A 14,548-nucleotide genomic window follows, 5' to 3' on the forward strand; every position below is an offset into this window, starting at 1 on the left:
AACTCTGTCCTTTGTCATGAGCAGGAAACAGGCTATGTCGTCATTTTTCACACTGTCACTTCCATGTACAAGTGGACCCCCAATGCACTCATTCGGCCTACCACCCTCCAGTTTGAAAATTATATCCACATCATATGGAAGTGTTTAAAAAAAAGACCTATAACACTTAAATCCCATTGCTATCTATAATTTAAACACAATAAAATTAATTAGCTTCTATAAAATTTCAGTTATTTTTGCAAAATATTTAGTGTTTTATGCCACAAAGAGCAATGTGCATGCTGAATATTGTTGAGAGTGATTTGCTTGTTACATGAACAATTTATAAACATCATAGCCTCACTATAATATATAAATGAAAATGTGGTGAACATATTTTCAATAAAATTTATTTATTTGTAAGTACCAATGAACGGATAGAAATATTCAATTTAGAGAAGCATAGTGCATATAAACATTTATGCCTATCATCCTGTTTTTATTTTAAAGTTTCATATGATAGAAAATGTGCAATATTTGTCTGTCTGTGAATGAGTTTTTAACGTAACATTATAGCTGAGTCCATCCATTCTCCTACAAAGGGTTCAACTAATTTTTAGGAAATGATACAATTCCATTGATTGTGCACACCCCATTTTCTTTATCTTCACTGATGGTCACTTAGGTTGGTTCAATATGGTGTCTCTTATCAATAATACAATGACACATATCCATCTATGGGGGGGGGTCTCTGTGGGATCCTAACTTTAATGACTTTGGGTATGTACCTGGAATTATGGAAGCTAGATCTCAAGATAATTCTAGTTTTAGTTTTGGGGTTCCTTTTCTCCAACACCCTCAACAGCATGTTGGGCCACAGGTTCATTTGATGGTGGCCACGATGGCTGCTGCTTTGGAATCTCAGTATCAGTTTCATTTCCATTACCTGGATGGCTATAAACAGTAAATATTTTCCATATATTGGTGGTTATTTCTCTTTTGAGTACTGGCTGTTCATTTCCTTACCTCTTATTAATTGCATGGTTTTAACAATCACTTTTACTTCTTTGTGTAGTCTAGGTACTAATTACACATCACATGTATAGTTCTACACATTTTTCTTTCATCCTATAAGCTGTATCTTACTGATTCTTACCTTTCCTGAGTATGTACTTTTCAAGGTCATGTAAATGATCACAATTCTCTTTCCTGAGAATGAAGAGCTTTTTAGAAAGTCCTTGCCACTTCATAAACCCTGAAGTCTTTTCTCCTTGACTGTCAGTCTTAGCTTCTGAATTTGACTCATTAAAGTTGACTTTGTGCAGGGTAAGAGAAATGGATCTAGTCCATTCTTTTGCAGGAGGATATCCAGCTTTCTCAGAATCCTTTACTGAAGGGGCGTTCTTTTCTTCAATGTGTGTTAGTGACACTTTCATCAAAGATTGTGTCGCTGTATTTTTGTAGGTTTATCCCTGGGTTCTGAAGTCTGCTTTACTGGTGTACATACCTATTTTCTGGCAGTGTGCAGCAGTTTTGGCTACTTAATATAATTTTCTGATCTGAAATATGATTTCAGTAGGTTTTAATGTTTTTTTGACATGGTCTTTTCTGTGTTTGATATGTTTGTTAGAGTGAGCTCTTTTAAATAAATAATATTTTAAAACTGTATTTTCTAATTCCTATTGATTTGTATTGAATGAGGATTGAATAGAATTTGCAGATTGCCTTCTGTAATATAGTTATTTTAACAGTTCTAATCTATTAGTGAAAATGATATGTCTTCTCATCTTTTATTGTTTTTTTTTTCAAATTTCTTTCTTCAGTTAGGAAGTTTTCACTGTGGAAGACTTTTATATCCTGGCTACTGTTTATTCCAAGGTTTTCTTTATCTTTTTATGCTACCTAATGTGGTTTTTCCTGGCTTCTCTGTTAAGACTTTCAGTGTTGGCTTACAGAAATACAAATGACCTGGACCATTGATTTTGTAGCCTGCCACTTTGGTGAACATTGCATATAAGATATTTGTTTTTGGTGGAATTTTAGGGCACTTTACATATAGGATACTACTCTCTGCTACCAAGTATAAATTGTCTTCTTCCTTTTGAGCTTGCATCCCTTTTTCCATCTTTCTCTCCCAGAGCTCTAGCTAGAATTTTAAGAGTGGAGACAGTAGGCACCCTTGTCTTGGTCCCAATCATAAAGGAAATAACTTTACCTTCACCCCATTCATGTAATGTTTGACGTATTCTGTCTTTTCCTAGTTTCTTCAGAGCTTTAAGCATGAAGTTTGATTTTTCTGTATGCTATTTTGACACCAATAGAGGTGATTATCACATTACTGTCCCTAAGTCTAGTAATATACTCTGTTGCACTTACTGATTAGTCATTGTTCAATCATCCTAGTATCCATGAAATCGTACTAATCATCATGGTAAACTATTTCTTTTTTTAATTTTTTAATTTAAATTCTTTAATTAGTACTCATATTTACATTTCCATCCCTCATGCCCTCCACCTCCCATCTTCCCATGTTCCCCACCAACCCACCAACCCATCTCCCAACTCCTCCCCAGGGATCATGAGGCCTTGCACCTGTCATATATTTGGGGGAGGGCCTAGGCCATCCTTGCTGTATCTGGGCTGTAATAGGATCTCTCCATAAGGAATGGGCTCCCAAAGTCCATTTGTGCTCTAGCATTAAAGATTGGCTCCACTGTTAGAGGTCCCATAGACTGTCTTGTCCTCCTAGCTGGCACCCACATTCAGAGGGCTTGGTTAAGTACAATGCTGTTTCCTCAGATTTATGACTAGGGTCTCCATGTTCTCAATAGTTCAGGTCAAGTGTTTCTGCAGCCCCGTCTTGGCTCCTTTGCTCATCCCTTCTTCCTCTCCATAACTGGATTCTAGGAGTATGGTTCAGTACTTAGCTGTGGGTGCCTGATTCTGCTTCGAACAACTACTGAGCTACTGGATGAAGGCTCTAGGAATGGTAACCAAGGTAGACATCAACCTCATTATAGGGGAAGAGCATCAATAGCATCTTCTTCACCACTGCTTGGAATCTTAGTTGGGGTCATCCCTGTGAATCCCCTAACATTTCCCCTGTGCCAGACCTCTCTCCAAACCTCTACTGTCTCCCTCTATCAAGGCATCTCCTTTCTTGCCCTCATCTATTCCTCCCCTGTCTCAGTCCTTGTGTTCTCCTCCCCCTCCCCTTCTTCCCTTCCCACCTCCTTCCTCTCAACAGCCCCCCATGCTCCCACTTTGCTCAGGGGTACTGGTCCCCCTTCCCTTTCTTCAAGGGACTATTCAATCTTCTCTTGGGTTCCTCCTTGTTTCCTAGCTCCTCAGGCAGTGTGGATTGTAGACTGTTCATCCTTTGCTCTATGTCTAAAAATCATATATGAGTGAGTACATACCATGTTTATCTTTTTGTGACTAGGTTACCTCACTCAGGATGGTTTCTTCTAGTTCCATGCATTTGCCTGTGAATTTCAAGATTCCATTGTTTTTTTTCTGCTGAGTAGTACTCCATTGTATAAATGTACCACATTTTCTCTATCTATTCTTCAGTTGAGGGGCATCTAGGTTGCTTCCAGGTTCTGGCTATTACAAACAATGCTGCTATGAACATAGGTGAACATATGTCCTTATTGTATGAATGTGCATTCTTTGGGTATATGCCCAAGAGAGGAATGGCTGGATCTTGAGGTACACTGAGTCCCTTTTTCCTGAGAAACCACCATACTGATTTCCAAAGTGGTTGTACAAGTTTGTACTCCCACCAGCAATGGAATAGTGTTCCTCTGTTCCTCTTTCTCCACATCATCTCCAGCATAGACTGTGATTGGTGTTATTGATTTTAGCCATTCTTGATAGGAGTAAGATGGTATCTAATAGTGGTTTTGAGTTGTATTTCCCTGATAGCTAAGGATGTTGAGCACTTTTTCGAGTGTCTTTCAGCCATTTTGGACTCCTCTGCTGAGAATTCTCTATTTAGTTTTGCACTTCACTTTTTTAATTACATGGTTTGGTGTTTTGCTGGCTAGCTTCTTGAGTTTATTGTATATTTTGGAAATCATCCCTCTGTCAGATGTGGGGTTGGTGAATATCTTTTCCCATTCTGTGGGCTGGCGTTTTGTCTTGCTGACTATGTCCTTTGCCTTACAGAAGCTTCTCAGTTTCAGGAGGTCCCATTTATTAATTGTCGATCTCAATGTTTGTGCTACTGGTGTTGTGTTCAGAAAGTGGTCTCCTGTAACAATTTGTTCCAGGGTAATTCCCACTTTCTCTTCTAAGAGGTTCAGTGTGGCTGAATTTATGTTGAGGTCTTTGATCCATTTGAACTTATACTTTGCACATGGTGATAGATATGGATTTATCTGCAATCTTCTACATGTTCAAACCCAGTAATGCCAACACCATTTGTTGAAGATGCTTTCTTTTTTCATTGTACAACTTTAGCTTCTTGTCAAAAATGGGTGTTCATAGGTGTGTGGGTTAATATCAGGGCTTCATTTCCATCCCATTGGTCAACCTGACTATTTTTGTGCCAATACCAAGCTGTTTTCAAGACTATTGCTCTATAATAGAGCTTGAAGTCAGGGTTGGTGATGCCTCTAGAAGTTCCTTTATTGTACAGGATTGTTTTGTCTATCCTGGGTTTTTTGTTTTTTCCATATGAAGTTGAGCATTGTTCTTTCAAGGTCTGTGAATAATTGTGTTGGGATTTTGATGGGAATTGCTTTGAATATGTAGATTGCTTTTGGCAAGATTGCCATTTTTACTATGCTGATCCTACTTATCCAAGAGCATGGGGGATCTTTCCATTTTCTGGTATCTTCTTTAATTTCTTTCTTTAGAGACTCAAAGTTCTTATTATACATGTCTTTCACGATTTTGGTTAGCATTATCCCAATATATTTTATGTTGTTAGTTGCTATTGTAAAGGGTGATGTTTCTCTGACTTCTTTCTCAACGCATTTATCATCTGTATATATTAGGGCTACTGATTTTTTTTAGTTAATCTTGTATCCTGCTACTTTGCCGAGGTGTTAATCAGCTGTAAGAGTTCCCTGGCAGAGTTTTTCAGGTCACTTATGTAAAATATCATATCACCTGCAAACAGTGAAGAGTTTGACTTCTTCCTTTCCAATTTGTATCTCTTTGATCTCCTTTTGTTGTCTTATTACTCTAGCTAGAACTTCAAGTACAATATTAAAGAGATATGGAGAGAGTGGGCAGCCTTGTCTTATTCCTGATTTTAGAGGACTCGCCTTGAATTTTTCTCCATTTAGTTTGATGTTGGCTGTTGGAATGCTGTATATTGCTTTTACATGTTTAGGCATATTCCTGTTATTCCTGATCTTCAAGACCTTTATCATGAAGGGATGTTGAATTGTGTCAAAGGCCTTTTCAGCATCTAGCGAAATGATCATGTGGGTTTTCTTTTTCAGTTTTTTTATATGGTGGATTACATTGATGGATTTTCATATGTTGAACCATCTCTGCATTCCTGGGATAAAGCCAACTTGATCATCATGGATGATTTCTCTGATGTGCTCTTGGATTCAATCTGCCAGTATTTTGTTGAGTATTTTTGCATCGATGTTCATGAGGGATATTGGTCTGCAATTTTCTTTTTTAGATGTGTCTTTGTGTGGCTTGGGTACCAAGGTAATTGTAGCCTCATAGAAAGAGCTTGGCAATGTCCCTTCTGTTGATATTGTGTGGAACACTTTGAGGTGTACTGGTAATAGCTCTTGTTTGAATTTCTGGTAGAATTCCGCACTGAAACCATCCGGCCGTGGACTTTTTTTTTTTTTTTTTTTTGGTTGGGAGGATTTGATGACTGCTTCTATTTCATTGGGGGTTATAGGTGTGTTTAAATTGATTATGTGTTCTTGATTTAATTTTGGTAAGTGATATCTATGCAGAAAATTGTCCATTTCTTTTAGATTTTCAAATTTTGTGGAGTACAGGTTTTCAAAGTATGACCTAATGTCTCTGGATTTCTTCAGTGTCCGTTGTTATGTCTTCATTTCTGATTTTGTTAATTAGCATGCTGTCTCTCTGCCTTTTGGTTAGTTTGGATAAAGTCTATCTTGTTGACTTTCTCGAAGAATCAACTCTTTGTTTCATTGAGTCTTTGTAGTGTTTTCTTAGTTTCTACTTTATTGATTTCAGCACTCAGTTTGATTATTTCCTGGCATCTACATTCCCGGGGCGAGTTTGCTTCCTTTTGTTCTAGGGCTTTCAGTTGAGCTGTTAGTTCTCTAGTGTGACTATTCTCCAGTTTCTTCATGGGCACTTAGTGCTATGAACTTCCTCTTAGCACTGATTTCAAAGTGTTTCATAAGTTTGGGTATTTTGTGTCTTTATTCTCAATAAATTCTAGGAAGTCTTTAATTTCTTTTTTATTTCTTCCTTGACCCAGGAGTGGTACAATTGCACATCTTTCAATTTCCTTGAGTTTGTTTGGTTTCTGCAGATTGTGGTGTTGTTGAATTCTAACTTTAAAGCAAGGTGATCTGATAAAATACAGGGGGTTATTCCTAATTTTTTGTATCCCTGTAGGTTTGCTACATTGCAAAGTCTGTGCTCAATTTTAGAGAAGGTTCCATGTGGTGATGAGAAGAAGGTATATTCTTTTGTGTTTAGATTGAATGTTCTATAGTTATCTTTTAAACCCAATTGGATCATAACTTCTTTTAGTTCTTCTGTTTCTTTGTTAAGTTTCTGTCTGTTGGTCCTATCTAGTGGTCAGAGCAGGGTGTTGAAGTCTCCTACTATAAGTGTGTGAAGTTTTATGTGTGATTTAAGCTTTAGCAATATTTCTTTTACAAATGTGGGTGACTTAGTATTTGGGGCATAGATATTCAGGATTGAGACTTTATCTTGATGGACTTTTCCTGTGATGATTATGAAATGCCCTTCTTCATCTCTTTTGATTGATTTTAGTTTGAATTCTAATTTGTTAGATACTAGGATTGCTACACCAGCTTGTTTCTTGGGTCCATTTGATTGGAAAGTCTTTTCCCAACTCTTTACTGTGAGGGAATGTCTGTCTTTGACATTGAGATGTGTTTCTTGTATGTACCAGAAGGATGGATTCTGTCTTTGTATCCATTCTATTAGTCTGTATTTTTTCACAGGCAAGTTAAGACCATTGACATTGAGGGATGTTAATGACCATTGATTGTTGATACTTGTTTGTTTTGGATTTGTTGTTAGTGGTGTTTTTATGTGTGGATTTCTCCACTTTTTCCTTTGGGGGTTTGGTAAATTGGGATTATCTATTGCCTATGTTTTTGGGAGTAACATTATCTTCGTTGGGTTGGAGTTTTCCTTCCAGTAATTTCTGTAGGTCTGGATTTGTGGATATGTATTGCTTAAATCTGGTTTTGTGAACACTTAAAGTATACTATCTCACAACTTTTAAAATATAGTATATTGTTATCAACCATATTTGTCATGCTCTCAGATACTTTAAGTGTTTTCAAAACAAAAATGATGAATGTGTGTGATATAACATGTTAATGGGTTTAATTTAGCCATGCCATTGTGAACATACTGTATTGTGTATCATAATTGTGCATGACTTTATTTATGAGATAAATAAATTAATGAAAAAAACAGTATTTGTGAAAAAATTAATCTAGTTTTGTCATGGAATATTTTGTTTCTCCATCTATAGTGATTGAAAGCTTTGCTGGATACAGTAGACTTGGCTGGCATCCATGTTCCCTTAGTGTTTGTAGAACATCTATCCAGGGTCTTCTGGCTTTCAAATTTTTCAATGAGAATTTGGATGTAATTTGGATAGGTCTGCCTGTTTATGTTACTTGGCCTTTTTCCTTTGCTGCTCTTAATATTTTTTCTTTATTCTTTAAGTTTGGTGTTTTGCTTACTATGTGGCAAGGGAACATGTTTTTGTGGTCCAATCTATTTGGCATTCTGTAAGCTTCTTGTATTTTCATAGGCATATCCTTCTGTAGGTTGGGGAAGTTTTCTTCTATGATTTTGTTGAATATTTTTTCTGCACATTTGAGCTGAATTTCTTCACCTTCTTCTATACTTGTTATTCTTAGGTTTGGTCTTTTCACCGTGTCCCATATTTTCTGGATATTTTGTGTTAGGGATTTGTTGGACTTAAGATTATTCTTTGGTAGATGACTGTGTATCCTCTAGTGAGTCTTCAAAACCTGAGATTCTCTCTTCCATCTCTTGTATTCTATTGCTTATACTTACATTGGTGGCTCCTGATCATTTACCCAGCTTTTCTATTTCCAGCATGCCCTCATTCTGTGCTTTCCTTATTGTTTCTAATTCTGCTTTCAAACTGTGAACTGTTTTAATCATTTCCTTTACTTGTTTGGTTGTTTTTTCTTGGATTTCTTTAGATTCTTTAAGAGACTTGTTTATTTCTTGAATTTTTTGGTTTGTCTTTTCCTCCATTTCATGTAATTTTTTGCTTGGTTTTTCTTCTATTTCTTTACAGGATTTTCTTGTTTCCTCTTTAATGATCTCTATCATCTTCATAAGATAATTTTTAAGGTTCATCTCTTCTTCGTACTCTTCATTGGGCTTTTCAGTTCTTGCTGGTGTGGAGTCCCTAGATTTCTGGTGGTGTCATATTCAACTTTCTGTTGCTGAGTGTGTTCTTATTCTGTCGTCTTCCCATCCATTCTTCCAGTGGGTGCAGGTGGGGTCTCTCCCTCTCTTCTAGTCTCAGGCGGCAGGCAGAGGGCTGGTAAAATATTTCTTTAATGTGCTCCATTTTCAATGTTTTAATACAGTATTTATTAATTCATTAATTTTATTGTATGCATGTCCTGTAGTTTGATGATATTCACCCCTTTTCCTCCTACCAAGACCCACAAGATATCCTTGCATGTTTTTTTCCAAATCCAATTTCTCTTCTTAGTTTTGTTTTATAACCAAGAAAGTCCCATCTGTACTAGGCATAAACTCCAGAAGGTGAAGATATCTTGTGGAGATAGGTCAGCCTAGGAGTGGCCACACACTTAGAGATAACTGAATCTTTTATACATGAAGCCATCAACTGCTTGTATCTACTCACCTTGCAGACAACCACAACTGCTGTGATTTTTGTTTGTTAATGAACCATTCCTGTTTTGCTTTGGTCCTGCCTGAACTCTGACTCTGGCAACCTTTTCACAACCTTTTGCAATGGTCCTTGAGACTTGGGAGGGATGTGGCACAGATGTCTCATTATTGGCTGATCAATATGCTGACACTTATCCCCCAACCTTTCATCAGTTGTGATGCACTGCATCAACCATTGTTGACTGTACAGATCATTGCTGTCTGATAAGGTCTGAGGACTGACTGGTCTAGACTGTAATGGTTCCTGCAATCTGAAAACACCAGGGCCCACAAAAAGGATCCTTGTGAATCCAGATGGAATTATGACAGTGCTCGAATATGGATTTGCCAGGAACTAGATACTGTTGCTTGAGGAGATGACCTTGGGGACAGATTAAATGAGGTTTCTGGTAAGCAGATGGGTGTTTTATCAGACTCTAAAAGAATGCCAGGTTTAGGCTTCTGTTTATCCAGGAAGATTTCTTCTACCTTGTCTTCATTCTTGTGTTCAGGACATTGTCACCAGCATTCCCACTGTTGGGGCACTTTGGTCCCAACAGATCTACCCCCGATCCTTCTCCCTTATAAAAGAGAAATATCTAGCAACTGAAACCCAAAGAATGTCAACATTTCTAGGTCAAATTTATAATGTTTTGCTGCCTAAGTCTCCAGAGCTCACACTCAAGGCTTGATTCTAGTCTTCTTTCAGATACTCATACACACCTATGGACAGGAGGTCAGCTGAGGAACTGGGTGTTGCCCTGCACAGAGACAGAACTGTGGACTAGCTGGCATGTCAGCCACATCATCCTAGAAGCACTAAGATGAGTCACGTGTAACTCCATTGTGGAAATCAGGGATCATGTACTGACCTCGCCCTGTTGCTAAGTCTTTTGGAACAACTTAGGAGGAGACTAAAATCAAACCATGTGAGACAGTGCAAGATTTCTCAATGTCATGTGGACACATACACCTAACTCTGTCTCAGTAGTCAGGTTCCCTTGGGGAGATCCAAGTCTCAAGGAATATCTATTTCTAAGTTAAACCTGAAGGGAGATGCCACTGCGAGGACTGGATATCACCAAATACCTACAGGATAAATGTGTCAACTATTGAAGATAAGAAAAGCACAAACTCTAAGAAAGGCGGTTAAGGAATTCATCATAATTGCATTAAACTTCATGGATTAAAAGAAAAATAATGTGGACCTAAGATACATTATCATAGCAGCTAAAGTTTGCAACATAAAATTTAGAGAAAATCATGACCAAAGAACAGAAAATAGCATCCTTCCTCTAAGAAGAAATATGAAAGCAGTAGGAAAAGCTTCAGGAACAGTAGCACAAAAGGCTGTATGTCAGAGAGTTTCTACTTCTGTTGAGTGGTATACAGTCCTGAACAAGTCTTTGCTAATGACTTTGTGGTAGTTATCATTGGGAATGTTAGGCTCTTCTATGATTCTAGTACATTAACATAGTCAATGAAAGACGGAGGGGCTTCAGGGACCGTACTTTAAATTAGATCTTTGAGTATATGTAAATATTAGATGTATTTTAAAAAGACTTGGAAACAGATGATCGATGAAAATGAATGACAGTAGACAGGGAGGAATGCATCTCTCTATATGAAGACTCTCTATACCCAAGTTTCTCTATGATATTTTCTGGGTGTTCACCATGACCCTTTATCCCAAGCTCATGTTATTCCTAAGATTTGGAAATGACAGAGTCCACCAGCATTTGAGAGAAGAGATTTTGCCAGTTTAGCTTGTGTATATCATTGCCTCTTCTCACTGACATTTTTTGTTAGATTTAGGGTAATCTTAAATCATGATCTTTAAAAATTTATCCTTTTTTTAAATCTTATTCTACACAGTTCACTCTCCCCTAAACCTGCCCTGCAACCCCCAAACGAACACCCCATCCCATCTCCCATCCACTCCCCAGAGTTGATGAGACCTTCCTTCTATGATGAATCACAACTATTTCTACTAAATCTTGAAAAGAAAAACATTCAAAATAGAGTGTTTGTATATAGCCTCTGGACATGGAAAATATAAATGAAAATCAGAGGCACCCAGAGAGAACAGAGGTTAATGATCACAGAAACACATTCTTATGAAGTACTAATGAGTGATTATTATTAAAATAACCTGCCTTCCTTCAGTCAGGGAAATGGATCATTAGCTCTTTGTCTCACATGCAGTGTAGACTGACAATTCCTCTATTTCTTCTAGGTGAACTACATCATTCCTCTATTTTATGGATTTTCTTCTTTCTAATGTGCCTTCTTCCCTCACCAGTTATAGCCTACAGTGTTTATGAAAGAAATTTGCTGGCTTCCATGAAGCATCCAGCAATATTGAAATAGTAAACACAAGGAATACATTCATAAATGAGGAGTACATATAAATTAATCAAGTAGAGGAGGCCAAATATTTACTGAGAAAAATGTAAAAAAAAAACACACATAAAATAAAGATGTCCACTTTCTGAACACAATCCCTATTATATTATTATTAACATATACAAATTTTACCAAATATTGGTTTTCCTTGGTTTGTTGTTCTTATAAATATTATTTATAGAAGCTATTAATCTTCATTCAATTGCTATTTTTAAAGATGCTACTTTTTATTTTAAATTCTGTGTGTGCCTTTGTGTGAGTATGTGTACATGAGTGCATGTATATTTGGAGGTAAGAAGAGGGTGTTAGATGCCCTGATGCTGGTGGTTGTGAGCAGTCCAACGTACATGCTAGGAACCAAGCTCAGATCCTCTGTAAGAGCAGTATGCATCCTTTGATGATGAGCCATCTCTCAATGGTTATGTCTATAGAGCATTATCCTCAGTCTGTATTTACCAGTTTGCACCTGTGTCTTATGTGACAAGTCGATGTGATCATTTAATACTTCCTTTATTTTAATAACAGTCTTATATTCTCCTTATTATTGCACTGCCTTACTTAAAATGGGAAATAGCAAGCCTAAACAGGCTTTCAGAACCATAGCTCAACATATGTTGATGGTCTTCAGGATTTATCATGAAGGTAGATGTAGATGTTTAGACTGGACTTACATAGGCACAGTTGGGAAAGTGTAGAGATGGAAGCTGATATGGAAGAAACTTCAAGGTTTTTCTGGCTTTTATGGGCTATGAGTTGCACATATGACTTTAAAAAGGGACAGAAAAAAAAAGATGTAGAATCACCTTACCTAAGATAGATACAATGCAGATACACTGGGTTTAATGGTTCAGGAACTCACTTCCTCCATTCATGCCTAAGTCATGACCTAAGATAGATGCAGCATGCTTGGGTCTCATGGAGGAAGGCTGGTGAGGAACATCTGGTCATCACCAGTCACATGGCCATGTAGGTGTCAGGGGGCAGAGCCTCCCAAGTGCAGTCACTGTCTGACAGGCTGATACAGAGATCTGGATCAGAATAAAAGGGCTGAGGGACAGGGCACTTCCATCCACTCACCTCCCAAGATACCCACAGATCCTCAGCTGTCTATCATCTTGGTAAGTGTCCATGGGATGCAAGAAAGATATCTTTCCAGAGGAGTTGCCAGACTAGAGATGGAGTGGAGCCTGGGAAGGGTCTCTCAGCCTGGAGGCCATATTGTTAGGCCATTAAATATGGGGAAGAGTGAGGGGTGAGGAAATGGGGACATTGACAAAAACAAGCCACAGCCTTGGTTCTGAGAGATACTGCAATGCTTGGGGCATAATGGCTCTGGAAAGAACAAAGTACCTTTGGTGTGTAGAAACCCTCGGGATGGAAGACTGAGCACAAACAACTGTGCAACCTGACAAGCTCAGGGGGAGGTGGTCTGTGAAGAGAATGCTTCCCCTCATTTCTGAAGAAGAGCTGGAGTCAGAAAAGGGCAGCAGAGTCTCATTTTATGTGGGACAAAAAGACAGCCCTCATTCTTGGGTCTGTCCATATGCTTTTCTAATGAACAAGACAACATCAGGATGACAGGGACATTCTCAGCCTTAGCCTAGACAAGTGGTTATTTGAATAACTGAATTTTGGCCTCACAATAGGGACTAGTGCACACAAGGCTGTCTTGAGAGGATTTACATATTTTTCTTTCAGGGGCTGGGCTTACTCAAGCAAGTAATGATTGTTCTCTCCTTTTACAATTACATTTTTTTCTAAAATAATCCATATATACTGTCACATTTGTGAGGACAAAGAACAGCAGAAATTTTTAAATGTCACTAGGCATTAAGTACTGTTGAATACCACTTGACAATTTGTATCATACTTGCATGAGTTTCTTATTTGCCAAATTCATGATGAACACATTGTGACAGCATGAAGATGTTATAGATGAATGCACTATAGATGGCGACACAATGATTATTAGTAAAATTTCAGTGTGACCACAAAGGGCCAGGTAGCTACAGTGTCTGGTATATGATATGTGTGTGATTTTCTTGCAGATTCTGAACACCAACAGGCCAGGATGTCCTGCCAACAGAGCCAGCAGCAGTGCCAGCCCCCTCCCAAGTGCCCTCCCAAGTGCCAGACACCAAAGTGCCCTCCCAAGTGCCAGACACCAAAGTGTCCTCCAAAGTGTCCCCCTAAGTGCCCCCCTGTGTCATCGTGCTGCAGTCTGGGGTCTGGTGGCTGTGGTTCCAGCTCTGGGGGCTGCTGTGGTTCCAGCTCTGGAGGCTGCTGCAGCTCTGGGGGTGGTGGCTGCTGCCTGAGCCACCACAGGCCCCGCAGATCTCTTCGTCGCCATCGTCACAGCTCTGGATGCTGTAGCAGTGGTGGCAGCAGTGGCTGCTGTGGAAGCAGTGGTGGCAGCAGTGGCTGCTGTGGCAGCAGTGGTGGCAGCAGCTGTGGCAGCAGTGGCTGCTGTGGCAGCAGTGGTGGCAGCAGCTGTGGCAGTAGCCAACAGTCTGGTGGCTGTTGCTAACCTGGGTGAGGAAGACGTCAGACAACTGTTGCAGGAGGAAGCCATGCTCAGCAGACTGGCCCATGCATCTGCCCTCTCTGCCCTGGCTCCCCTCCTTGTACTGCCCACTCAGATGCTGACATCTCCTGTGAGATTCTGCATTCCTCTTACCAGATGACAGTGTCCCTTTGCCTGTTTGTCACAAATAAAAAGCCTTGCTAACCAATCCTGACAAGACTCTTGTTCATTTTCTCAGCATCATCCTTACCCCATCCCTTAGTCATCTTTTCCTGCAGACAGACAGTGACACTCTGAGCTATTGTCCCCTTTTAGACATATATGCGCTTCCTGTGACTTTGTATCAACTCTTCTACTGTATGTGTAGGAAGAACGATGACATTTTAAATAGATACCTGATGTGAGGGCTTAGAAATGGCTGTCACTCCTCACAATTATAAAACGAGGGGTGGGGTGCAAAGCCATTGTCAATAAGTTGAAAGTGAATGTTCACTCTTAGACATTCACTAGAAGGAATAAGATCTACACTCA

At 38.9% G+C, this 14,548-nt stretch overlaps 1 protein-coding gene across 1 annotated transcript; it reads left to right on the plus strand.

Annotated features, from left to right (window-relative positions):
- Window positions 1-12,589: 12,589 nt before the first annotated feature.
- On the plus strand, window positions 12,590-14,035 carry LOC113833094 (late cornified envelope protein 1C-like). Its single transcript, XM_027392884.2, has 2 exons — window positions 12,590-12,611; window positions 13,542-14,035. The coding sequence occupies exon 2, from the start codon at window positions 13,565-13,567 to the stop codon at window positions 14,018-14,020; it is 456 nt and encodes a 151-aa protein (XP_027248685.1). The 5' UTR covers window positions 12,590-12,611; window positions 13,542-13,564; the 3' UTR covers window positions 14,021-14,035.
- The last annotated feature ends 513 nt before the right edge of the window (window positions 14,036-14,548 follow it).

This window comes from Cricetulus griseus (genome assembly GCF_003668045.3).
Source record: "Cricetulus griseus strain 17A/GY chromosome 1 unlocalized genomic scaffold, alternate assembly CriGri-PICRH-1.0 chr1_0, whole genome shotgun sequence".
NCBI lineage: Eukaryota > Metazoa > Chordata > Mammalia > Rodentia > Cricetidae > Cricetulus > Cricetulus griseus.